Source organism: Volvox carteri (assembly GCF_000143455.1).
Source record: "Volvox carteri f. nagariensis unplaced genomic scaffold VOLCAscaffold_35, whole genome shotgun sequence".
Classification (NCBI taxonomy): Eukaryota; Viridiplantae; Chlorophyta; class Chlorophyceae; order Chlamydomonadales; family Volvocaceae; genus Volvox; species Volvox carteri.
Genome location: NW_003307578.1, coordinates 928,468 through 951,712, shown reverse-complemented (window position 1 = coordinate 951,712; position 23,245 = coordinate 928,468). Strand labels below are relative to the sequence as shown.

The following is a 23,245-nucleotide window of genomic DNA, read 5'->3' as shown; positions in this document are numbered from 1 at the left end:
CCACTCTCCCCCAACTCTCCCCCCCTACATATACAGGACTTGTCCACCACGCTATCCGCCATCGACGACCGGGAGATTGCCCTGGGTCGGGAGCTGGTGGCGCTGGTGGAGGATCCGGGGGATGCGGGTGAGTGGGGGGATGCGGGTGAGTGGGGGGATGCGGGTGAGTGGGGGGATGCGGGTGAGTGGGGGGATGCGGGTGAGTGGGGGGAGGAGGAGGAGGAGGGTCACCTCTTCCCTTTGAAGAAGCGAGGGCGTTGTACGGCAGGCGCGAACGAGTCTGTCACATGTTTTCAGTTGGCGGACGTTGCTTTCTTTGCGAAAGCATCCCTGATCCATCCACCGCACCGCACCGCGATTGACAGTTGCATGTGGTTTGCAATTCTCTCTCCCCTCCCCTCTCTTCCCGCCCCTCCGGCTCTATACCCGACCTCTTTCCCCCGCTACCACCGTTCACATTCCCTCGGTGATCTCTCCCCTCCCCAGACCCCTCCCAGACCCATGGATACCGCTCCCTCTACCCGTGATCCGCCTCCCCCCCCCCTTTCCTCCCCTCCCCTCCCCCCTGTCGCAGCCGACATCAACCGGTTGCTGGATGAGAGCCAACGGCTGGCGCAGAGGGAGCAACAACTGAGAGCGGAGCTTAGGGAGCTGGGGGTCATGGGGTAGCTGCTGGGGGTGCGGGGGGGTGTATGTGTTGTGTGTATAGTTCTTGGTTGGAAGAGGGGTGGGGGTGGGGGAAAAGACGAAGCACGTGAGCGAGTGAAGCTGCTGCCAAGTGGGGAAAGAGTGCTGCGGCCGATGTACAGGACGGTAGCAGAACTGACCAGTCGGATGGAGGATGGGGGCGGGAGAAGAGGGTCTGTGTGTGTGTGGTGTCTTAGGGTCTGTTGTTGCTGGTTGGGGGGGGAAGGATGGGGGTTTGGGGGACATGGTGGTGGTGTGCGCAGGAGGAGGGCGGAGAGGGGGGAAGAGGAGCATCAGGAGGAGGAGAGCGTGGGCAGGGGAGAAGATTTACGGTGTTGTGTCCGTGTGTGTGTGTGTGCGTTCTGGGGGTGTCCGCCAGGTCCCACCTCAACGCTTCGCCAGGCGGAATCCTAAGCCGCAATGTCCTTCCCGAAAACTCTGAGACGCTGAAAGGGGGAAGGGAAGGTTGGCGTATTGTTGGTGTGTATTGTGGGGAAGGCTGGGGGGAAGGGGAAGGCGGGCGCATCCGGGGACATTGGGGAAGTCTAGGGTTTGGGGGAGTACGGCATGTGGGGAGGTGGTGACGTGTCGCTGGGGAAAGGGGAAGTGGGAACAGTGCTCGAAGTGTTGAAAAATGTTGAGCCATTCTCCCGCCGTTCCCCCCGCACACACACAGACCCCCGACACATACATACGTACATACATACATACATACATACATACATACACACCTCCTCCTTTGACCGCACCCCTTGGTGGGCTGTTAGCCATTGCTAGGGGTGGGTCAGCCTTTGGGGAGGAAGGTCTTCTCATCTAAACCTAGCCAAGAGCTCCTATAACCGCCACCACCTTTTGTGCATATCCGTTCAGGCATGTGTGCCATGTGCATGAAGCCATCAAATGTGAGTGAGGTGTGGTGAGCAAACACACCCCTCTTCACCTTCCTGAGGGGGAAGCGGGACGCGAAATCCTGGTGGCGGCGGGGGTGGTGCTGCTGCTGCTTCTTTGCTGGTGTCGGGGGAGATTTGGCAGACGGCGTATCGGTGTGTGTGTATGTGTGTATGGGGGGGGGGAAAGAGAGACAGGGAGGAAGAAGGCCAATCACGTCCAATCAATCAGTTTTTGAGGTGGGTTCCGATTCCTTGCTCCGAGACCCATTGCCCTCGTAAACAAGCTAGCTTCCATGCGTGACCCCGCCCACACATTACCATCACCACCACCATTCAACCCCTGTGCGGGGGAGAAGCAGAGCACGGGGGAAAGGCGCGGGAAGAAAAGAGAGAACATTGTGTGTTCGTCTGTATCAAGGGGCGGACACCAGATGGCGGATACCCCAAAAAAACCCGTAGCCGCACTCCCCGGCATGTATATCTGCTATCATCCTTTCCTGCGCTACTGCCGGGTAATCAGTGCAGTAGCAGTAGCGCCGTCGCCGCTACAACAACAGCCGCCCTCAGAGAAACAGGCCCAATGACTACATGTGCTCCCTATCTAGCTCACTATACTTACCTGCAGCACATATTGTGTGTATGTGTGTGTTACATGGTTGGGGGTGCGTGACCCCATACCTGTAAAACTACCCATACGAGCCGAAGGCCCAAGGCCAATACCTATACGCCTAAAAGCCACGGAGAACAGGAAACACCGCACATCAGCCCAGATTAGCGTCCAAGGGGGATAACCGAGTTGCGGTGAGCCCCCATACGTTCCAACATTCTCGCCAAATGTGCTGCTCCCATTTCATGGCCTCCAACACGAATATCGTTATAGGCTGGGCATTCCAATAACACGTGTTTTTCATCCTCGATTCGGCTATTAGTACCACAACAGTGGCAAATCTGCTGCTCCCTGGGGACATGGTGCTTGCCCCTTCGTGCTCTGTTTGCCTCCAAAGCCCAGCAGCACATATGATGGTGATACGGCCTACCTCTATCTACCTGCGCTCGCACACAACACGCCAGCTGCCGCACACTCTTTCCCCCCCCCCCGGCCATACGGACCTCCCTTCCCCCGTTCCTCTGACGTGCAATGCGGCGCGAACACAACAATCTTACACAACTCTGTTTTTTTTTGCCGTTTTCGATTTTCACTTCTCGAGACATACACGCACACATACAAACATATACCGTAGCGGTGGTGGTTGTGATGGCGCTGAGGGTTTGGAGCGGCGGGGCAGGGAATGTAGGTTGATATGGACTGCTCATGGACTGCTGAACTAATGGCCTACCTCCGCTAGGGAGGGCAGGAGAAGAGAACAGATGACGAGCCGGAGAACGAGCGAAGATAAAAACTGTCTGGTTTGGCGGTAAGTATGCGGTCATAGACCACATGGGGGGAAACAAGGCCCGAAGAAGTGAGGTGCCCAGTGGGGCCAGCGGCCCCGCACCACACCTGGCCCCCGGACAGGCCCCCCCGTCAGCCACACCACCCACAGTGTCGCCACTACCATGCTGACCGGTAGCAGCAACACTGCTTGTTGTGAAGCAAGGGCCATCCACCACCCCTAGGCATCCTAGGCCCCGGTGGCGCCGCCGATCAGCGGAGGACACAAGCAAACACACACCGCGGAGGTTCAGACTGCTTCTATACCTCGTCGCTTACACGTACGACAGCAGAGGGGGCTCTCCTCCCCAACCCGCACACCCCCCGTGTCCGCCCCCGGTCCACTAAACGCTCACACCACACCAGGAGGGTATCGCCCCGCCCTAACAACCACCAACCAACCAACCAACCAACCAACGAAATGCCCATAACTACCTGTAACAGCTCCACACACACACTCCATCACAGCCCCCAAATTCTTGCCCATCCCCCACCCTTCCTTCGCACATCATCGAAATGAATGATTCCAGAATATTCCAGGATTCACAAATATTCGGTCAGTGGCCACGCACACTGGCAGTCAGGCGATATCCACTGCTTCATATTCTTATAGACTGAGTTTGCTGAGCGAGACGCGAAAACCCATCTCCATCTGGCGGATCCCGCATGGACAGACAGACAGACAAACAGACAGATGTCAGGACCTAACAGAGTGTTAAAAAACCAAAACGAACCGGAGCGACCCCTCCCCGCCTATCTACATGTGCATTGACCCAACCGACCCACCACCGCTAGGCCGCCTAGGACACCACCCGGCCCCATGCATCCAGCACCATGTACGACACCACGAACACTGCCACGTCACCAGCCAGCCCCGAAACCAGCACCCCTGCGGACGACACCTTATCGAGCAGAGGCCGCAGTCCCGGGACAAGCGCGGCCCAATCAGCTCTGGGGACTGGCAGCACCGCCGCCGCCGCCGCCGGTGGCGACGCCGCCGTGGCGTCGCCGTCATCGCCGGCTAGCTCAGCACCGGAAGCCGTCTGTCGGCGGGCAAATCCATCACAACAGCCATCGTCATCGTCGTCATCATCATCACCGCCAATTCATCGCGGAGGTGCGAGACGCGGGCGATATAAATGATGCGGGGGATGGGGGACCGACAATTACCCTGAGAACGCCCAAGCGTGTGTGGGTTCGGATGCGGCGGCAGTGGCCGTGTGTGTATATGTGTGTTTTGCGGTGCCGTACGGGGTGCAGGTGTAGATCTCCATGCGCCCTGAGCACCCCGTGCTTGCAACAACAAAAGCGCTTCCTCGTGGACCCCCGTCCCCGTCAAAAAAAAACCCTTCCTCCTGAATCATCCAGTCAACCGGTTAACGAACTGATTAACCACCCCACCAACCACCTACAGCATTCAAAGAGAACCCCGGGTACCTCCAGACCGACCCCTCCGCTGACTTTGGAACATAGCTTATTTCGGAACATAGCGCCTGGGAGAAATATTTCGGCAAGGATTGTACCCAAAACCCTGCCGCCCAGATCCCGACTTCCACCCCCTCATCCTTGTCATTTGCTTCATGCATATTCCCCTCCCACCCCCCCCACCCCCTCCATCGCCCTCTCCACCCCCCCACCTGGCTGAGGCCGCCGGCCGCAGACCGCCATGCCGCCGTCGCCGAGGGTGATGCCCCTCCCCGGCCCCCCCCGGACCGGGGAAGCAGCCACCGGGTCGCAGCTATGAGAGCAAGCTGGGAGTGGGACGGCATTGGTGATGCCGGGTGCGGGGGAGCAAGGGGGGAGCAAAGGGGGGAGCAAGGGGAAAGACGAACCACGAACGAGTGAACCAGACGGGGGAGAGGGAGAGGGGGGGGGATCCTGTGACGCGATGAATGGAGCAACGGGTTATCCACTGACTGTGCCAAAACCCTGAAGCTCTTAAAATCCAAAAGGTCGGCCCCACAAAGGCCCCGTATCCGGCCCAACCACCCGCCCGAACCACCTGCAGCAGTAATCCACCTGAAGTACGAGCAGAGAGACAATTGGCGGCAAGCCCAGGTGCGCCGGCTCTACCAGACCGCTGTACAATGCCGCCGCCAGCGCTACCGCCGCCAGGCAGCGGAGCCGGTGCGTGGCCGCCACCGCCGCCGTCAGCTGAGGCCCCAGCAGTACACCCGTCACGGTGGCGGCGACGGCGGCTACCGACAACAACATGCCTCCGCCTCCGCTGCTGCCAGCGGCGGAAGCGGTGGTGGCGGTACGCCTGCCACTGCCGGAGGCATGCGGGGGGGCCCGGGCTGCTGCTGCTGCTGCCGCCACCGACGGCGACGGCGCGAAGGGCCCATCATCACCGCCGACGCCGACGCCGCCACGAAGACCTGGCGTCCGCGCGCGGGGGTGGTTAGTTGGTTGGCAATAACCGCAAATGTGGTGGTAGGGATTGTATGACACAGGGCAGCATACCGGTGGGATTTATTAGCTGCGTTGGAGGGAAGGGTTGAGGTGGGCTATCCCCCAGCACATGTACGTTTGGAGGTTCATTCGCACATGGCTGATAGGAAGGTAGAGAGGCTTCGCACCGCTGAAAATGCCGTACCTGTCACGGTACGACCGGAGGAGCCGACAGCGGTCGTCGCGCTTCCGTCCACTTGGACCGATTGGGGAGGGGAGCGCTGTGCGGCGAGGTACGGCACTCCGGCTGGACCTGCCAGTTGGTTTAAGAGCATGTGGAGAGCCTGCTCTGCTTCCCGTTGTGCTGAAGCTTGGAAGGCATCCTCGTCTGGGTGGCTCTGACCGCCGCTGCCGCGTAGCAACTGTTGCAGCATCGGGTCCGCCGATGCTAACAAAGCATCCGCATGGGCTGATTTTAACGGCGCCTCAGATACAGTTGCTTCCACTGCTGCCGTTGTAGTCGTATCCGTAACTGGATCAGATACCTCACTGTCGCGATCATTTGGACGTAACTGGGAAGGCTTCACAGCGGCCGAGGCGCCCGCGAGTCCCAAGCTTGTCGCCTCCGACGCAGCTCGTTCCGATGTAGGGGTTGGGTTCAGAGTTTCAGCCGAGGGCAACGGAGTTCCGACAGTGATGCGGTTGAGCCGCTCCGACCCTCGGGCTAAGATCTTTTGCCGGCGCGCCTCAGCGGCAGCCGCACGCTTTGCAACGTCTTGATCCATTCCAATTGCAACTTTGACAAGGAGTCCTGTGTGCCATAATCAATCTTCGGTTGGTCGATTTTCCTTCCGGTATATCGTACGGCACGCTGTACTTTTGTCCAGTCAGTCTTTAGTGCCTCTCCCTCTGTCTTTGTGCCAATGTCTACAATGTGACTCGTTTGCACCACATCGAGCACATACCTGATTGATGAATTTTTGTAAAAATAATAAGGCACCATGGGGCTCTTTGTTTATATGGCCGTGCCGATGATATGTGCGATTCTATTCCGCCACTTCATCAGGTAGGGTTATGAAATCAAATATAATAATAATTTATGCTGGTTCAATTGATAAGGGTTGACCTGCCAGTCAGCAGCATGGCACGGTCGGCGGCTTGTATGTTCCAACAAAAAGAACACGCATGCATCGCTTCCATAATCACAGGCAGCCGGCAGGGGCGCTGTTCCTGGAGGGTTTGTTCACATTCCTACCGCAGTCGTCAGCAATTCCGAACCCGCCCATTGGACCAAAGACGACTAAGCGCGACCGGAAGCTCCTGCAGAAGCGCCAGTTGCAGCTTCAAGACGCCCAAAGTTCTCTGGTCATGCAGCAGCTGAGCCCCAGCGCATTAAGCCACCTCAGCTCGGAGCCATCCACATTCGGAAGCAGTTTCGAAACGCTGGTGAGTCTTTCCCCCCCTACATGGCCCGAGTCAGGGAACATCAAACACGTCTGTGACCAAACGATCACAGCTTGAAAGCTTCCATCCACATTCCGCTGCGCTCTCGCCTCATACACAGACGGGTTACTTCCCACCTCTTCCTCCACGGAATTGTGGCAGTGCAAATTCCCATTGCGCCAGGGGATCCACACGCTTAGCCACAAATTCAAATTCATCCATCACGTTCTTATATGCCGTACCATCGTACGGCTGCATGATATATCCTTCCGAACATTTTCTGAAAGGACGCTTTTAGCGTGCGTGCATGTGTTCGCATTAATCGCAAGATTACCGAAGCTCACAAATGGGGGGTTGCTGGGGCCCTATAGGTCTTTTTAAAACCCACTTTTGTGGGTGCTGGCTGGCAACCGGGGAAGCAACCCCAGAGGAAACCCCGGTGGGTCCTCTTGGTGGCGCAGTAGCGGGTGGAGTCAGTGGGGCAACTTTCCCCCTGACTCCCTGCCCCTCCCCCTCCTCTCCGACCACCTCGTGAACGTCCTGGTCATGACGCCATCCTATGCTGCTGCTGCTGCGAAGGGTGCTGGGGCTTGTTGCGTTGTTCTCGTCCTTCTCGTTGTGGAGTTATCTTAGGTGTGGGAGGAGGTTGGTGCTGAGACGTGAATCATCAGTTATCACGCCTTCTTACAAAACAGCCGCCTATTTCCTTATTTGTATGCATGTATGTGTGTGTGGTAGTACCCGCTGCCCTGTGAAAACGAACCCCCCGATTCCAGGTGGCGCCAACTGCCAACTGTCAACTGCCGGTTGTTGATTCCTCCAGGGGGTCCTGCTGATGGTGCTGCTCGTGGGCCTTATCGTACACTTCACACTGGGCCCCCTCATCGGGCTGTGGCAGGTGGGTAAAGTGAAAGAGCGGGAAAACTGGGGTACGGCGGGGGAGGGGGCGTGGGAAACATGGGGAACGGTAGAAGAGGGACACTGTGTTTTTTCATCCATTTCATTTCGCAACTGACTATGAATATGGCTGTCGGGTTTTCGGCCCCTTCCTCGTTCCTTCCCCCTTCTCACTCGCCCAGTCCAAACCCAAATCCACCAATTTACCCCTCTCACTTCCCGGCCCTCACTTCCCCCCTTCACTCGCACCCTCCCCACCCCTTCCAGGAAATCCTGCTCTTCACCTTGGGCCCTATGGTGGTGATGTGGGCCCTCTCGCAGCTCATCATGGTCGAGTGCGGGGGCTCCCTCCGCCGCCTGATGCCGGGGGGGGACAGGTTCAGGGTACTGGTGCTGGCGGGTTTGGGGGGACTGGCGGCGTACGGCATACTGATGGCGGCACCGCCGGGCTGGATTCGGTGGGACGTACGCGAGGCAGCCAAGCACCTTGACCAAGTGAGTTGCGGTTCGGGTGTGTTTATTTGTGTTTGTGGGGGGGAAAGGGAGGAGTTGGAGGGAGGAGGGAGATGGATTCTAAAGCAACTGTGGTGGTTGTTGATTGCACATGTGCAGCGAGCCCCTCCCCTTCCGCTCTTTCCCCCCCTTCACATACACACGCACCTCCCTCTCCCCCCCTTCCGGTGCTCCCTAACACCCGGACATGTCGCCCGAACCTCCGCCAGTTTGTGAATGTTGGCGTCGCTCGGCTGCTGGCTGCCCGCGTACGGCACTACCAGCCGCCGCCGCCCCTCCACAGCGACCCGGGGCTGGTAGCGGGCGGCCTGGCGGTGGTGGCGGGACTGCTGGGTAAGGGATGGTGTAAGGGTGGAGGGTTTCAGGGTTTTAAGGGGCGGTTGGGCGGTTGGTAGGATTGGCGTTGAGGTTGGGTTTTGAGAGAGTCGTTTGTCGTTGCAATATCGGCCAACTTCGGGGGATGTTGTTTCAAGTTCGTCACGTCTTGAAGGGTGGTTGTTTTTGCTTTTGGTGGTGCCTTGTTATGTGTGTCTTCCCCGCCCTCCGCCTTACCCCGCTACCTCCCTCTCCCTCACCCTTCCAAAGCCCACACACCCCAATGGCTAGTTGGCTCTTCCCCCGCCCTCCTGTTTTCCTTTTTCCCCTCCCATACATACGTACATACATACACATGTATACACCTACGCCGTGTCACCTGCAGGTGCAGCACTAATGGGTCCGGCCGCCCGAATAGCCAAGCTGTACAGCTACACCAGTCCCGTTCCCTTCTGGGCGGCGAAGTACCTCACACCGCATCCGGCCGCAAAAGCCGCCGTACATCTCTCGCTCGTCCTGCCGCTGCTCGTCGTGCTGTACGGCATCGTGCCGATGTCGGACTTTTTGGCTCCGTTGACGGCGGCCGCAGCGCTGGGCCCGGCGCTGGTGGTGGCGGCGGCGGCGGCGCAACTGTTTGCCATACGGCCGCTGGCGGCGGCGCACCTGGGTGGCGGGTTGCTGGAATGGCATGTGTTACGGCACGAGGCGCTACCCGGGGGCGGCGGTGGTGGTGCTGGCGGGAATACGGCATTGCAGGGCGCTCGGGAGGTGTTGATCCGGAAGCGGCTTCACCTCGTATATGCGACAGTTTGTCAGGTACGGATTGCCGTGTGCGCGTACTGCCGTATTGCCCGGGAAGGAGGACCCGGAAAAAAGAGGGGTGGCGGCAGAAGATGTTGGGGGAGGGGAAGGGGAAGGGGAAGGGGAAGGGGAAGGGGAGGGGGAGGGGGAGCCCAGCGGAGCGAAGTGTGGCCCGGGTTTGCGTGACGGGGTGAGTGCAACAGCTCCGCCTTTAGGCACCCGCATTCGGTGTATTCACCGTACATTCACTGCCCGTAAGGCCCCACACACTGAGACTCACAGACCTGGGGTTGCTGCTGGTGCGGGTGCGGGTGCGGGCAGCTCGTCATGTCCTCACTTGGTGCGCTTCTTCCTATCGCTCCATCCACGTCCTTCGCTTCCCCTGTATGCATGTGTATGTATGTATGTATGTGTGGCGGCAGGTCGCCTTGCAGCTGCTGGCCCCCGCCGCCATCCTCGCGTGCCTTGCCCTCATGTACGGCGGGGCCTCCGGGGTGATGGACTCCTTCCGGCCCGCGCAGCCGCTACTACTCGTCGGCAAGGCGACAGCGGCAACCTCACCGCCGCAGCAGCAGCAGCAGCCGGCAGTTGGGCCCCCGCCAGGAAGTCAGTCGGGGATGGGGATTGAACTCGGGTTGCGCGACGGCCTGGCGGCTGCGGCGACTGCGCAGCCGGGGCTGACGGCAGTGGCGGCAAGCGACGACGTCTTTCTTGACGGCCTCGACGGCATGACGTCATCAGAGGAAGCTGCCGCTGCTGCTGCTGCTGCTACAGCCTGGTCGATTGGGAGTGTTCATGATGGTGGTAGTGGTAGGGGTAGTGGTAGTGGTGGCGACGTTGGGCAGGGAGTGCCAGTGCCGCTTCTGCCGCTGGACTTCGTGTCGTTTGCGTCCAGCTTCCTGTCTTGGTGGTGGTGTTTCGTGATGTGTTTGTTCACCTACCCGCTGCTGTTCGTGTACCGAACCGGGCTGCATGTGGGCTGAGCAGGGAAACGGAGGGCAGGTGCTTCTTCAACAGAGCGTGGTGTACGACATAGAATTTCCCAGCTGCTTTACGGCGACCTTTTACGTTGCGTGAATACCTGTGTGCATGTAGATTACACATAAATGTACATGTACATATGCGTGTAATATTTATCCATGTATGTCTGCATGGTATATATGTATGTGTATGTATGTATGTATGTACGTGTGTATGTATGTACGTGTGTATACACACTGGTGGGGTCTCTCTCAGTTTTGGGGCTTCTTACCTTTCAGAAGGTTGCTAGAGCGACCTTCGCTTCACGGACCTAAGGCGGGGTCAGAGCCCCTAGGGGGTTTCAGAGTGGTGGCGGGCAGGTGAGACCGCCCGACAACGTAGCGCCGCGTGGGATTGGAGGGGCGCGTGTTGGAGGGGATGGGAGGGGGGTTTCTTGGAGGCGGAAGGGCGAGGAGGAAGAAGGAGAGGGGGGAGTGCGGGAGGTGTGCGTGGTGCGAAAGAATGTGACGCGAATCCGGCTGACCGAGGAACCAAACGGGGTGCCATGGAAGCCAGATTTGTGTGTGTGATAATGATGTTTTATTCTCGTCCGTTCTTAGTGACCGAGAGGCGAGGGAGAGGCGCGGCTGTTTGAGAAACGGAGGGAGGAAAAGGAATACAAAGAGTAAGACAAGACATCCGCAGGTTTGCTGATGCCAGGGCATTGCTCGGAGATACACTGGTGGTCATAGTGGTAAAGAGTAGCTAGCACTCCTGCTCTATTGCCTAGACTGTTTTCTTTTGCGGGTTGGTGTTGAGAGGTAGGGGGATTAGCTGGCACGTTACGGGATGGGTTCGGGCTTGATCTGAAAAAAGGGAAGTTTGGAGGGCAGGCATATCCCAAAACCATATTTTCCTCAAAAGGCTGGTTTGGGAAGCATCAGGCTTGTGACGGTGGTGGTGGTGACTAACGTTTAAATCTCTTCCCACATGCTGCTGGTGTTTGTGTGCGTGTATGGTGCCGGCAAGTCCGCATGCCCCTCCCTTCTGGCCCCGGCCCTCCAGCACTGGCTCAAGTGCTGACGAGGTGCTAGGGGATGATCCCTCCCTTCCAACCCCCCTTCCACCCGTCCCGCGACGGACACGTACACCAGTACGCCAGTGCAAGTGTATACACGTACACACGCACACTCCTCAACTGTACCTGGCACCCCGCCGTGTACAGGGCTGCAGACCTGCCTGCGCAACAGATAAACGGTCAGACAGACGGATAGGTAGAGCCCACCAGAATAGAGGGCTGACAAAGTGGAGATCGGTCAGTGCTCACCACCACCATCGTCACCACCACCCTTAAACCTGGGGTCACCAATACCATTGCCACCAAGCACGGATGCAAAGCCGCCAATTGCGACTTGCCACACCATCAAACCCCACCAGAGGCCACTACTGCCACACCTAATAGCTACTGCTGCTACTGCTACAATTTCTACTGCTATTGCGGCCACCACACACACAGGCTGTCGCCACCGCCGCTCTCACTCCTTCACTTTCGGTCTAGGGCGGCGGCGGCCGGTGTCCCCGCCTCAGACCGGCTCGGACCTCTTTTGCCCCCTTACGTTCCCCCTTACGTTCACGTTCGCTTTTTTTACGTGGGTGAGTAGGAAAGTGGGAGGACACTAAAGCGGCGAGCAGAACCTCAAGGGTGTGCAGGTGGGTGAGTGGGGTGGGGGAGGACCGGGAAAAGCGGGAGAGTTGACGAAGCGGAATTAAGACTACTTCTTCCTGCTCCTGTCCAAGACAAGCCTGCGCGACTGACGACACACATTTCCCCCGTCCCCCCGGTGTTTGGGACTACAGCTCCAGTTCAACCAACTTTGCGGACTCCTGCCCACCGTCCTCTGGCTCGGTGCCCCCGCCACCACCACCACCTGCTACACGAACCTAACCCCCACCACACAACACCCCAGGATCAGCAGAGCCACTCGTCCGCTCCAGCAACGCACACAAGCAGCAGCGCCTGCACAATGACAACTCCTCCCCTCTTCCCAACCCCCCCACCCCTCACGCACAAGGACAGCCGACACCTCTCCATGAAGAGAGACCTGGGTACACACACATATACACACAAAGGTAACAGACAGCCGCCAGCTCGCTCAGGATATCCCAGCCAGCTAGTCACCACCAGTCCACCACCATCACCACCACCACCACCAACAACAACACAGACACTTTAACGGAAAGGGTCCGTTACTGGGTGGTTGGTGTCGGTTGGTGGTTGGATCAGCGCTGAGGTCCTGGGAGTACGGGAAGTGGTGCGGGGTTCGCGGGGTCGAGGACCCTAGGGGGGGGATTGGGAGCGGGTTGCGGGTTGCCGGGGGGGGGGGCGGGGGGCGGGGAATCATAGGATGCAAGAAGCGAAGGTAAAATGTGGGGGATGGGGAGTGGTGGGGGAGGGTCGATGAGGGGGTTGAGTGCCAGTGTGAGCAAGGGTAACAAAGCCCCAGGGTAACGGCGCATGACGGCAAGATGGAAAAGCGCCGAGGCAAAAAATTAATTTTAGTCTTGCTAAAATTACACACAAACAATACAGAGAGTCCGACTTCAATTTTTACGGCACACATCCTCCAGGTCCTCCGTACTCGTGTTCCGCTTACCTGTAGTGGAACAACAGGTCGTCCGACTTCTTCCAAATGAACTTCTTGACAGAGGCCAAACTCATCTCGTACGGAACCGCCTGCACGAATGGCCAGGTTGGGAGGTGAAAAGAGGATAACAACACGGCTATCTATCCATAACCCGCTCCTTAGTTCACCCCCACGGCCCCGCGGGGGCCCCTAAAGCCCCCCAATGTTCCTGCCACGCGCAGCCTACGCAGGAAACCCTAGATTCCCTCTTCCCCCCGGCCCCCGAAACCCCAAACCCCCCCCGAGACCCACCATTCCGTTACACGTAAGTTCCAGCACGTGCGGCTCCCCCTCCTTTCCCGTGGAGGTGCTCTTGGGTGGTGGCGACTCCAAGGGGAGGTGGTGGGGGTCGGGGGGGTGGGGGCCGCCCGTGAGGTAGAAGGGCCGCACCACCAGGGGCAAATCCATGTCCTTCAAAACGGAGTGGGGCGGTCCAATGCAGAGGGGGAGAGGGGAAGGGGGGGAAGCGTGTGTGTGTGTGAGAGGTGCCGTCGGGGGGGTAAGATGGAAATTGCGCACGCGCGCGCGCACACACACACACACGCACACACGCACACACACACGTACACACACTCATGTCCCAATTCACCCGCCGGTGGGGCCCCCACACAACACAGCACCTCACCCCCGCCCCCACCCCGTACCTGCAGTTTGCCGCTGCAGTAGTTCGCGACCTTATAGACTTGCAGGATGCGGGGGGCGTTCAGCTTACTTTGCTGCAGGGGAGGCAGGTCGGAGCCCTGCAGAGCGGTTGGGAGGGGGAGGGGGTTTGTATGCGAGTATGTACGTATGCGAATGTGCGTGCGTGTGTGTGCATGTATGTATGTGTTGCTGGGGAGGATGAGATGCCCGTGTCAGCCGCCTGCCCGCCCGTCCCAAGCGGCTGTAGCCACACACACGTCCCCGAGGCGCCAACTGGCGGTGGCTCCCGGGGTGGGGGAGGAGGAGGAGGAGAGGAACCTGGCATCTGATTTACATCAGTACGCCCAAGTGTGTGTGTGTGTTTTGGTCGCGTGGGTGGTGGTGGTGTTGGTGGCGGATTAAATGCCGGGTGATTTGGGGGTCAGAAAGCGAAGGGGTGTTCCTTCGTGAACGACCTAATAATGCGTCCCCCCAACCGCAAATCACTCTCACAACCGTGCCGTACTACTTAACATCTACAGCTAACATGTCTGTGGTGAATGGTGTGTTGGGCAGGGTGACATCGTAATGGTGTTGCGTGTTTAATGAGACCTGAGCCGCAAATGGAACTCGGCGATAGGAGGGTACGGGCTAGGGAGATTTACGGCACCCTCTCCGTACCGACCCAAGCGCTCACCTCCGCCGGCAGCAGTACAAACGCACATTTTGCCTCCTTGGGCGTTACGTTGGCGTTACGCAGTACGACATCCGCCACCCATGTGGGAATTTCGGCAGGCTCAGCTTCGGAGCCGTCAAATGCTGAAATCAGCCGCCGCCAGCGTTGACCGTCTTGGCGGGAACATATCACTGGTTTGACCATCACGCCAACACGGCGGCGGATAGCACACATGAGCGAAAAGGGCGAAAGGGTAAAGCGACAAAAAGGGGGGGAAGGGTGTGATATCGGGGCGGGAAGGTGGGCGGGTAAGAAACAATGGGCGGTTTGTGGAGCAAAACACACACACACACACACATCATGGTGTTTGAGATTTGGAGCCTGGATGGGAAGGAAGGGTGGAAGGGGTGGAGGGATGTAGCCGTGGTCCACAAGGAGTTGCACGTACGGTGGAAGAAACTACAGTGCTGTTGAAGTGCGTGCCAGGCCCTGCGGCAGCTGATGATACAGATGGCGATGATGTCCCCCTTGCTGTCACCTTGGTTGTATCTGCTAGCAATCTCTGCACACGCCTCCCTGTGCTGGCATTATGCAGCATTATGGAGGTGTGGGAGTGCGTTTACATCAACATACGGTTCGGCTTCGGACTGCGGTGTGCAATAAGCAGCAGATGATACGACCGGGTCTGGATTGGATGGAATTGGACGGCCCACACGAGGTGAAGCGCTTGCTTCGTCACATGGACACGTGTTCCAAGGCAAGAGGGGTCAAAAGTTCAACCTGGGTATGGTGCAGTTGTTGCCGGTCGGCGAGGTGACAGAAGGGGTTAGGGTTCTCAGGTTAGTAAGCTTACGAGCGACGGGCAAGGTCCGTGAACCGTTCCTTTTTCGGGCTTTATCGCCCTAGCGGCAATAGGTGTTTTTGCTTTGTTTCCCGTTGGATAGTGTCCGGGAGCACGTAGCCCCCGGGAGGTGACAGCCGTGCGGACCGGGTTCTTGCCTCGGTTGTGTGTGTGGACCGGTGAGGTGGAGTGGTGGCCGCCCTCGGGAGGTGTGCGTTGCGTGTGGTAGTCGGACAACTGCAATTCATATCATGCATAATGCTGAGTCGCGCGACAGCAGCCCCCAAACAATTCCTATGGACCTATCCTTCCCCCTTCCCCACATAACCATCTCCCTCCTTCCCTTCCATACTTGCGAGAGTGTGTGTGTGTGTGTGTGTGTGTGTGCGCCCGCACCCCCCACTGGGGAACGGGCAGTGCAGTGCAGTGCAGGGGTTAGAGGGGGAACCTCACGCCTGCTCGCCACGCAATCCCGACCCACCCCATTCTCTAAAACCCGCACTCACCCGCCGGCAGCGCCCTGCATCCCCAGTAACTTGGACACGAGTCCAAGTAGTACGGCTGACCACCAACACCCTCTTGCGCCACCCCCCCTCCCCCTCCCCCTCCAGCTGCTGCCACCTGGGGCTGTAGCTGCGGGTGATGGTGGTGGTGGTGGTGGTGAAGCTGGTGGTGATGGTGGGGTGGTCCGGGAAGAAGCCCCCCACCTAATGCTGCTGCCCCTCCCGATGGTGCCGCCAATGCTACTGCTGCTGCTGCGGCCCCCGGGCTAGAGGCGGGAGAGGTGGGGGTGATGGGCGCGTTGGGGGAGGTGGGGTTGGCGGCGGGGTTGGGGATCTGGTGTTGAGCTGCTTGCAGCTTGTAGCGCCATTTGGCAAAGACGCAGTCCAAGACGAGCTTGCCGTAATTGACCTGTCGTACAGCAAGGGTGATGGTGGTGGGAGAAAGAGGAGGGGAGAAAATCCTAGTTGTGAGGTGGTTGTAAGGTGGTTTAGGGTTGTTGCTGTCGTTGCTGAGGTGAGGTGTTAGTGGGTGGTGCGCCACCCTAGGGTGTGGGACCATGGACAGTGCTGGTGGTGGCGACTGGGGGAGGGGGGAGGGGGGAAAGACGAATCACGAGCGAGTGAAGCTGCTGCCAAGGAAAGTAGGGGAGGGGGAGGGGGAGGGGGAGGGGGGAAACGAAGGGATCCTGTGGCAACGGAACGAAGAAGTGACTGCCGACTGGTGGAGGTGGAGATGGAGGTGGTGGGTGGGTGTGTTGGTGTTCATTTCGGGCAAAATGGTGGTGGTGGTGGTGGTGATGGTGGTGTCAGAGGATGAGGGGACCATAAAGCCCGAGGTTAAACTCTGACAGCTGTAAGTGTGTATGTATGTGCGTGGGCGGGATCCCCGGGGGTTTTAAACCACCGCTCGGCTGCCCTGTAGCATCCGTACACCGTATACAACGATACCAATGTTCCGCCCGTTCCCGCTGAGCTGCCCACTGGACTGCCGACCACGTGCCACGGTTGGGTTTCGTTCGTACGTGTCTGCTACGTCCCCCTTCCTTACCCTCCTGCCCAACGCCGCGCACCCGCCCCGGAACCCCGGCCCGCCACCCCCTCCCCGCTTTTTTCCCCCTTTAAAAACACACTTCCCCTTACACAAATACATACGCACATACCTTGAAGTCGTCTGCCACGTAGCCCAGCTCCAGCGCCACGCCGTACTCCTCCGCCATGAAGGCCGAGGGGGGTTCCAGAGAAATACACAAACAGCCGAGACGAGTGTCGGCGGTAAACCACGAAGGCACGGATCGCGGCTCCCAAAGCTCCTGACTTTTGGCGCCAAAATCCACCTTGCCGTACGATGCCACCTGGGTCCCCTGGAGCACGTCCCACAGCCCTACGTGGCCCCCCATGTCGCGTGTCAAAACCCGCCGTTTGTCCGACAGCACCTCGTGCGCCACCAGGGCTGAGGGTGTGTGCGTGCATGTGTATGTGCGTGTGGGGGCGGGGGTTGGGGGGGAAGGGGGGAGAGGGGCGGGTAAATTTAGGGGAAGACAGAGCATTGGTGGCTGCATGGAATCAATCACATGCAGATGGTGGGGGTTGAGCGGGGAAAGGGCGCGTGAGCGGCACAAGACGAGTAAAACGGTGCTAACTCTGCATGGGCGCGTGTGTACGGCAACTGCAACACATGTGCGTACGGCACAAAAGTACAGCAATGTAAACAATCGCAATGTATGCATACGTACCAAAATATGCGACACGGAAGCGCAAGGCAAGGGTGTAGCAAATCGAGCGAAAATTCTCTCAACACCTGTTGCAGTATCCGTGTACCAGTACGAACCCCCGCAGTAACCAGAAACGCTCATCTTCGTCCGTACGACCGAGGGAGGCACGCAACATGCTGTCGTGCTGTGTGGGTGTACGGACGCGGGTGGCCCCACGTGATGGCGTGGAATGAATGGTAACGAGTATGAGCCGCGGGGGTTGAGGGGCGGAGTTTCTTAGGGCGCGTGTGCAGGACGGTCAGCTCCGAGATACACACGCGCACACACACACACACACACACACGCACAAGACAACCCCCACCTCGTCCGCATGCACATACATACGCACGCATACACACACGTAAAGCCCCACCGCTCCATAAGGCCCTCACCAGCCAGCTCGCTGGGTACTCACCGGGGATGCCCGGGATCGTCGCCTCCGGGATTCGGGCGAGCGGTTGTCGGTTTTGCTCCAACGACATTCGGTTGCGCATGTTGGCGTGGACGCCCATGCTGCGTCGAGCCACTGCGGGGCGGGAAGTGGGAGGAGGGTGGGGACCACTTCCTTTCGCTAAATGCAAAAAAGGAAAGACACAAATAAAGAGGAAAACATAGATCCAAAGCCGCAAACAGCTCAACTCCAAAGTTTGTGTATACGACGGCTGGGGGAGTGGGCTAGGACAAAAGCACGCACATACATACATACATACATACACACACAATTCATACACATTCTTACGGAGGTGAGTGGGGGCATCATCATCAGAAGCAACAGGCCGCAGCTTCTGTTGCAGCGGTTGCAAAACAACCCCCTCCCCACTCACCGACATATCAACTGTACACAGAACAACCCCCCCAACCCCTGCCCCCCCCTCCGCCCTAACCCACAGCCCAGCCCCTCAACAACCCATCTTCAACACCTCCCCAGCAAACCCTGGCACCCCCCCTCCCACCCCCACCCCCCTGGCCAACCCCCAGCCCACCTGAGAAGGCTCTCCCGCTGTCCGCTCCCCCGACCGACCCGTGGGCCGGCCCCCGGGGCACCACCCACATGTTGATGTGGGAGGCGGAGGTGGCGGCCCACAGTCCCACACCCCCCGTAGGGCCCACATCGTGGCGCTCTGCAGGGGCATCCGAGCGGGGGAACACACCAGGCACATACTTGGGCGAGGAGGGGGCCGAGGAGGTGAACGGAGGATGCAGGGTGCCGCGGGGATGGGGGGATAGGGGGGGGTGTTAAGACGAACCACTGGCGGGGATGGGGAGGAGGAAAACAGAAAGCGGGAGGAGGAGGAGAATGGGGAGGAGTAGTGGGCTGCGGAGGAGGGGGGAGAAGGGGGGGGCCAGGGCGTAAGGAGACACGACGTGTTAGGACGCGATGGCGGGGGACGGGAGTGAGAGAGAGGCCGGCGAACAGCAGCATCCGCCGACCAGACGGTGACCGCTACACCTCTCTCTCCACTGCCCCACATCCGCAGAAACACCTCTTACCACCACCACCACCGCCCTCACTGCCTCCACCACCCTGCATTCCCTCTCCCCCCCCTCACCCATGTCGTACTGTACCGCACCTGCCGCATCAGGCCCCACGTCAGGGTCCAGCGCCAACGCCTGTACGGGAAAGTCCTCCACGGCAAGAAGCTCGCTTGTACGACTGCAGTACAATAAAAAGGAGATAATCATCTCTAATGCCATGGCCACTCAGAATGATGTGTCCTTGAGTCGTACCTTACCTCTAGAAACCCCTCCATCGCCCCTCTCCTCCTCTTCCCCCTTGCCTCCCTCATAAACCCCCTTTTGGGCAATGAGTGGATGAATAGACACTTGTTTCTCGTTTCACACCATCATACACAGGATTACCCCTTTCCCCCAGGATGCCCCCCTTTCCATTCCCCCCTTCGCCCCGCTTTCTTCCCCCCCCAAACCCGGGGCATCACAACTGGGACCCCGGATGGCCCCACCCCCCGGCCCGGTCTTCTGTCCTACCGGGCGGTCTAGTCCGGAGAAAGGCAATAAGAAATAAATTTCACACACATATTTGTATTTCACAAGTGTATTCCTGTATGGAATATTCGTATGTGTGCATACTGTTTGTACGACAGCGTTATTGGAGTACTGCTGTATGCCATGTGGGAAGTGACCTGCATGCCTGCCTGAGTGGCGGGAGGGGGACAAGGGGGGGTTGTACTTATGAGGTGCTTACGTGTGTGTGTATGTACGATAGATCGCCCTGTCCCTCCCCCCGCTGTACACGACGGCGAATCTGTCGTCCGGGGAGAGCAGCGACCACACGGCGTCCGTGTGCAGTGTGTATGTCTGAGGAGGCCGTGTCGTACAACAGGATAGCGAGGAGTGGGGACACACATGAGGAAGTGCGCATACATACATACATACATACATACATACATACATGCATTTGATTGGTAACCTATACATAATTAACTGTCACTACGTTACTACGTTGATGTAGGCTCGCACTCATAAATAAACCAAAACTAATACGCATTCGTAACATCATATTTTTGAATCCGTTTAATACAACTTTCCTTCATGGCTTTTAAGCCGGCCCCCCTAGTTCAAAACTATACCTAAACTATCGCTTTTTTTCCGAATAATCATTCCGTCGCTGAACTTCCCCTGATTTATCCTGTTACCAGGACGTTTTTCATTCGATTGGCTTTCAGGAAAAAGTTTACTAAATAAAAGTGGGGGGTTAAGTAATAATAGTGGGGATCTTTGGTTTTCCAAATAAAGCTATATGTTTTGAGCTTAAATAATTTAGCATACATACATGCATACGCCCCAAAAAGGCACGTCTCACATGGGCGTGAATAACCAACCCGAACCTAACCAAACCCCCGTCTCCCCCCTCCCCCCTCTCTTTTCCCCCCCTCCCATTACCTGCACACATCGCTGCATGCCGATATCCCACAACTTGATGGTGCCATCTGAGGCCCCACTCAGCAACATCGTACCATCACCGTTGAGCAACAACGCACGAACCGTGTCCTGCTTGTTAGTTGGTTGGTTGGGCAGTTGGTTTCGGGGCGAAGTGGTTAGGATGTGGTTGGTTGGTTGGTTGGTTAGGAAGCTGGGGAGAAGGAGGCGGGGAGGATGGCCACAGGCCCTCCTGTATACGAGTCTGGGTGGCCACTGACCTCTGACCACTGACCGGATACCCGGGTGGTGGTGGTGGTGGTGGTGGTGGTGGCGGAAGGAGTTGAGAGTCACCCGTCCCCGCCTTCGCTTGGGACGTCGGCTCGGGGTCCGCCCCGCCCACCCACTCACCCTTACACTCCCCTGCACACATACACACGTCATGTACATACATACATATGTACATACATACATACGTATTTGCCACCCCCCTGACGGGATAAATGCGTCCATGGATGAAATGAATTAACGACTCTGTTCCAGAGCTTTTCCCGCAAGGGCAAGACACACACGCGCATTCGCAAAATCCCGACCTCCGAAACAACCCCCCAATACCCACCCTCCTTACTTCCCGACCTCCCTTTTCTCCCGCACACACACACACCCCACAAACACACACTCGCCTGGTGCCCTCGCAATTTCGTAATCTTCTTGCCAATTCGGGGATCTAAGAGCCGTACAAGCGCCTCGCTCGTACCCGCCGCCACCACCGTGCCAGTGGGGTTCAGATCCAACGCATACACAGAGCCCGGCGCGTCTTTGGCGACGTGCTGGTGTGAAGCGGAGACGGGGGGTGGAAGGCCACCGGAGGTGGCGGCGGCGGCGGCACCGCCGTACAGAGGCCCGTCGTCGCCTCCGACGACGCCGACACTGGAGACCGACACGTGGGCGTGTACTCCGGTGGCGGCGGCGGCGCTAGGCGAGCCGGAAGCCGCGCCGGGCAGGGGCGTGCGGGGGTAGAGCTGTGTGTGCTTGCCGGTCTGTACAAAACGTTTGTGTGCGGGTTTTTGGAGGTTGTGTTTTGTTGGGGGAAAAAGGGGAGGGAGTGGTGAGAAAGGGGGTTGAGGAAAGCGGGCGGAGGTAAAAGGGGAGGGGTAAGGAGGATTAGGCTAACCAGGAGCGAGGTGGAGGGGAAGGTGTTGTGATGGAGGGGGGGGGTGAGGAGGGCGAAGGTGGAGCTGGAGCAGCGGGGGAAGGGAGCAGCGGTGACGCCTTTCCATATCGGAGGTAAAGGCGCCAACCGAACGCGGGTGACACAGGCGGGGCGGAAGGGAAAGCGTGTGTTCTCTTAGCGCTTAGTGTTTAGTCCGTTGTGCGCGGGGCGCGGGCCATGGGTCCTCTCGCGCCTTTGTTGACGATAGCAAGCTACCCGCGGACCCCTTTTCGGGTCCTATTACTGCTGCTCTCTCGCACTCCGTTGCTGTGCTTGTGAATGAATGTTTATATGAATGAATGTCTCTCGGTCATTCTCCAACAGCCTCGAGTTGTTGCGGCTGTTGCGGCCATGGGTCTTTTTAGGGCTTTTACCCCGGCGGCGGCAGTGGGCGGCGGTGGGGGCGAGCAGCCAGTATGAGGCTGTTTGGCTGTTTGTTTCTCTCCTGCTGTGTGTGGGTGTAATGGCCGCGGACAGGGACAGCCGCCGGTCCCCGTCCCCCTCCTCGGCATGTACGGCACACGTACTTCAGAAACTAGCCCGGGGCACCTACCTCGGATTCAGATCAAGGGTTTTACGGGGGGAAAGAACCACACTACTACTCATTCCTGCAATTACTACCCCCCATATATATTAATAATGTGTATATCTACATAAATACACGTATGTGTATGTACATATATACACAAACCCAGAAAAGGACTCCCCTTTTCCGCCCTCCCCCTTCTCCCCTCCAACGCCCATCTGTGTGTACAAACGTTGTGACCTCGCATTTGGGGCGTAGCGAGGTCCGCCATCGCGCCCAATCTCCGCCCCCCCCACACACACACCCGACCCCGAAGCATTCCCGCACATCCTCTCCAGGCACTCTAGGTAACCCCTTCCGGACCCCGTCACTCCCCCCCAAGGCCAACCGTTTTTGCAATTTGTTTGGCTTTAGCATTTATTACCCGCCTCCCCCTCCCCCCCCCACACACAAGCCGGCGGCTCAGTTCATCGAAACACACCCGCAACCCCCCGGCCCCACATCCCCCACGGCCCTGCATTACCTCTATATTGAGCAAAAATATCTCAGCCCGCAGCCCCGCAGATACCACCAGACTGCGAGCAGGCGCCGCTGCCAGGCAGGTAACGTAATCCGAGTGGTACGACAGCGTGTGCAGGTGCTGACCTGCCGTACAGCGAAGCGACGAGGGGATCAACGCCGAGTACGACGACGCCAAAGCAGCCCAGCACCAGGCGACGTTCGAAACGAGGGTTGGTGGCGGAGGAGGGGTGGTGCGGGGAAAGAGGGGGGAAGGTGTCGGGGAGGAGCTGTATGCAGGGGGTTAGCTGGTAGTGTGGGTAGAAGGGTGTGCGGGTGTGTGTTTCGTGGCATCCAAGGCTCACACACACTTCGATGTAATAGAGGGCAGACGCTACTTCCACAACGACATCACCGCGATGGAACGGCCCCGCAGGGAGAATATAAATAAAAGTTAACGAAGGGGAAAAGACGGGAAAGACGCACCACGAGCGGGTGAAGCTCGTGAGGAGAGGAAGGGGAAGGGGGGTGGGGAAAAGGGAGAGGGAAAGGTGCAGGAGACACACTTAACAACATACCAGCTCAATCTTCGCTCCGTGCATTACAGAGACGCACTCCCACCGCACTACACATGCACAATCCCCGGAGGTCTCCCCGCCCCCCCAAAAAAACACCTTACTCTGAACGTTCCCATGAACACGACTCGCAACCCCCCCTTGCATTCCC

At 58.4% G+C, this 23,245-nt stretch overlaps 5 protein-coding genes across 5 annotated transcripts in view; 2 read left to right on the top strand and 3 right to left on the bottom strand.

The window, feature by feature from the left end:
* The window catches only part of VOLCADRAFT_94073 (uncharacterized protein), a gene marked incomplete at both ends in the record, with an annotated part of 4,970 nt that extends 4,301 nt beyond the window's left edge, over nucleotides 1-669 (top strand). Inside the window, 2 exons of the mRNA XM_002953316.1 lie at nucleotides 37-127; nucleotides 575-669. Coding sequence (XP_002953362.1) covers nucleotides 37-127; nucleotides 575-669 — 186 coding nt within the window. The remainder of the gene's footprint in view (nucleotides 1-36; nucleotides 128-574) is intronic.
* Nucleotides 670-3,809: 3,140 nt separating this feature from the next.
* VOLCADRAFT_94072 (uncharacterized protein) lies at nucleotides 3,810-6,185 on the bottom strand (the record flags this gene model as incomplete). The annotated part of the gene is made up of 4 exons (XM_002953234.1): nucleotides 3,810-4,052; nucleotides 4,647-4,760; nucleotides 5,029-5,387; nucleotides 5,606-6,185. The coding sequence occupies 4 exons, from the start codon at nucleotides 6,183-6,185 to the stop codon at nucleotides 3,810-3,812; spliced, it is 1,296 nt and encodes a 431-aa protein (XP_002953280.1).
* A 400-nt stretch (nucleotides 6,186-6,585) lies between these two features.
* VOLCADRAFT_94071 (uncharacterized protein) lies at nucleotides 6,586-10,352 on the top strand (the record flags this gene model as incomplete). Its single annotated transcript, XM_002953315.1, has 6 exons — nucleotides 6,586-6,846; nucleotides 7,667-7,741; nucleotides 8,008-8,235; nucleotides 8,463-8,586; nucleotides 8,954-9,384; nucleotides 9,792-10,352. 6 exons carry the CDS (start codon nucleotides 6,586-6,588, stop codon nucleotides 10,350-10,352), a joined length of 1,680 nt encoding a protein of 559 aa, XP_002953361.1.
* A 492-nt stretch (nucleotides 10,353-10,844) lies between these two features.
* VOLCADRAFT_105880 (uncharacterized protein) lies at nucleotides 10,845-19,088 on the bottom strand (the record flags this gene model as incomplete). The annotated part of the gene is made up of 18 exons (XM_002953233.1): nucleotides 10,845-11,254; nucleotides 11,534-11,568; nucleotides 11,657-11,818; nucleotides 11,958-12,024; nucleotides 12,581-12,623; nucleotides 12,984-13,063; nucleotides 13,266-13,424; nucleotides 13,658-13,753; nucleotides 14,332-14,453; nucleotides 14,759-14,886; nucleotides 15,658-15,784; nucleotides 15,859-16,063; nucleotides 16,196-16,234; nucleotides 16,815-17,104; nucleotides 17,821-17,931; nucleotides 18,389-18,526; nucleotides 18,568-18,720; nucleotides 18,977-19,088. 18 exons carry the CDS (start codon nucleotides 19,086-19,088, stop codon nucleotides 10,946-10,948), a joined length of 2,376 nt encoding a protein of 791 aa, XP_002953279.1. The 3' UTR covers nucleotides 10,845-10,945.
* Nucleotides 19,089-19,450: 362 nt separating this feature from the next.
* Nucleotides 19,451-23,245, bottom strand: part of VOLCADRAFT_94069 (uncharacterized protein) — a gene marked incomplete at both ends in the record, with an annotated part of 4,898 nt that continues 1,103 nt past the window's right edge. The window contains 5 exons of the mRNA XM_002953232.1: nucleotides 19,451-19,558; nucleotides 20,307-20,496; nucleotides 20,564-20,705; nucleotides 20,962-21,112; nucleotides 22,545-22,666. Of these exons, the coding sequence (XP_002953278.1) occupies nucleotides 19,451-19,558; nucleotides 20,307-20,496; nucleotides 20,564-20,705; nucleotides 20,962-21,112; nucleotides 22,545-22,666 (713 nt within the window). The remainder of the gene's footprint in view (nucleotides 19,559-20,306; nucleotides 20,497-20,563; nucleotides 20,706-20,961; nucleotides 21,113-22,544; nucleotides 22,667-23,245) is intronic.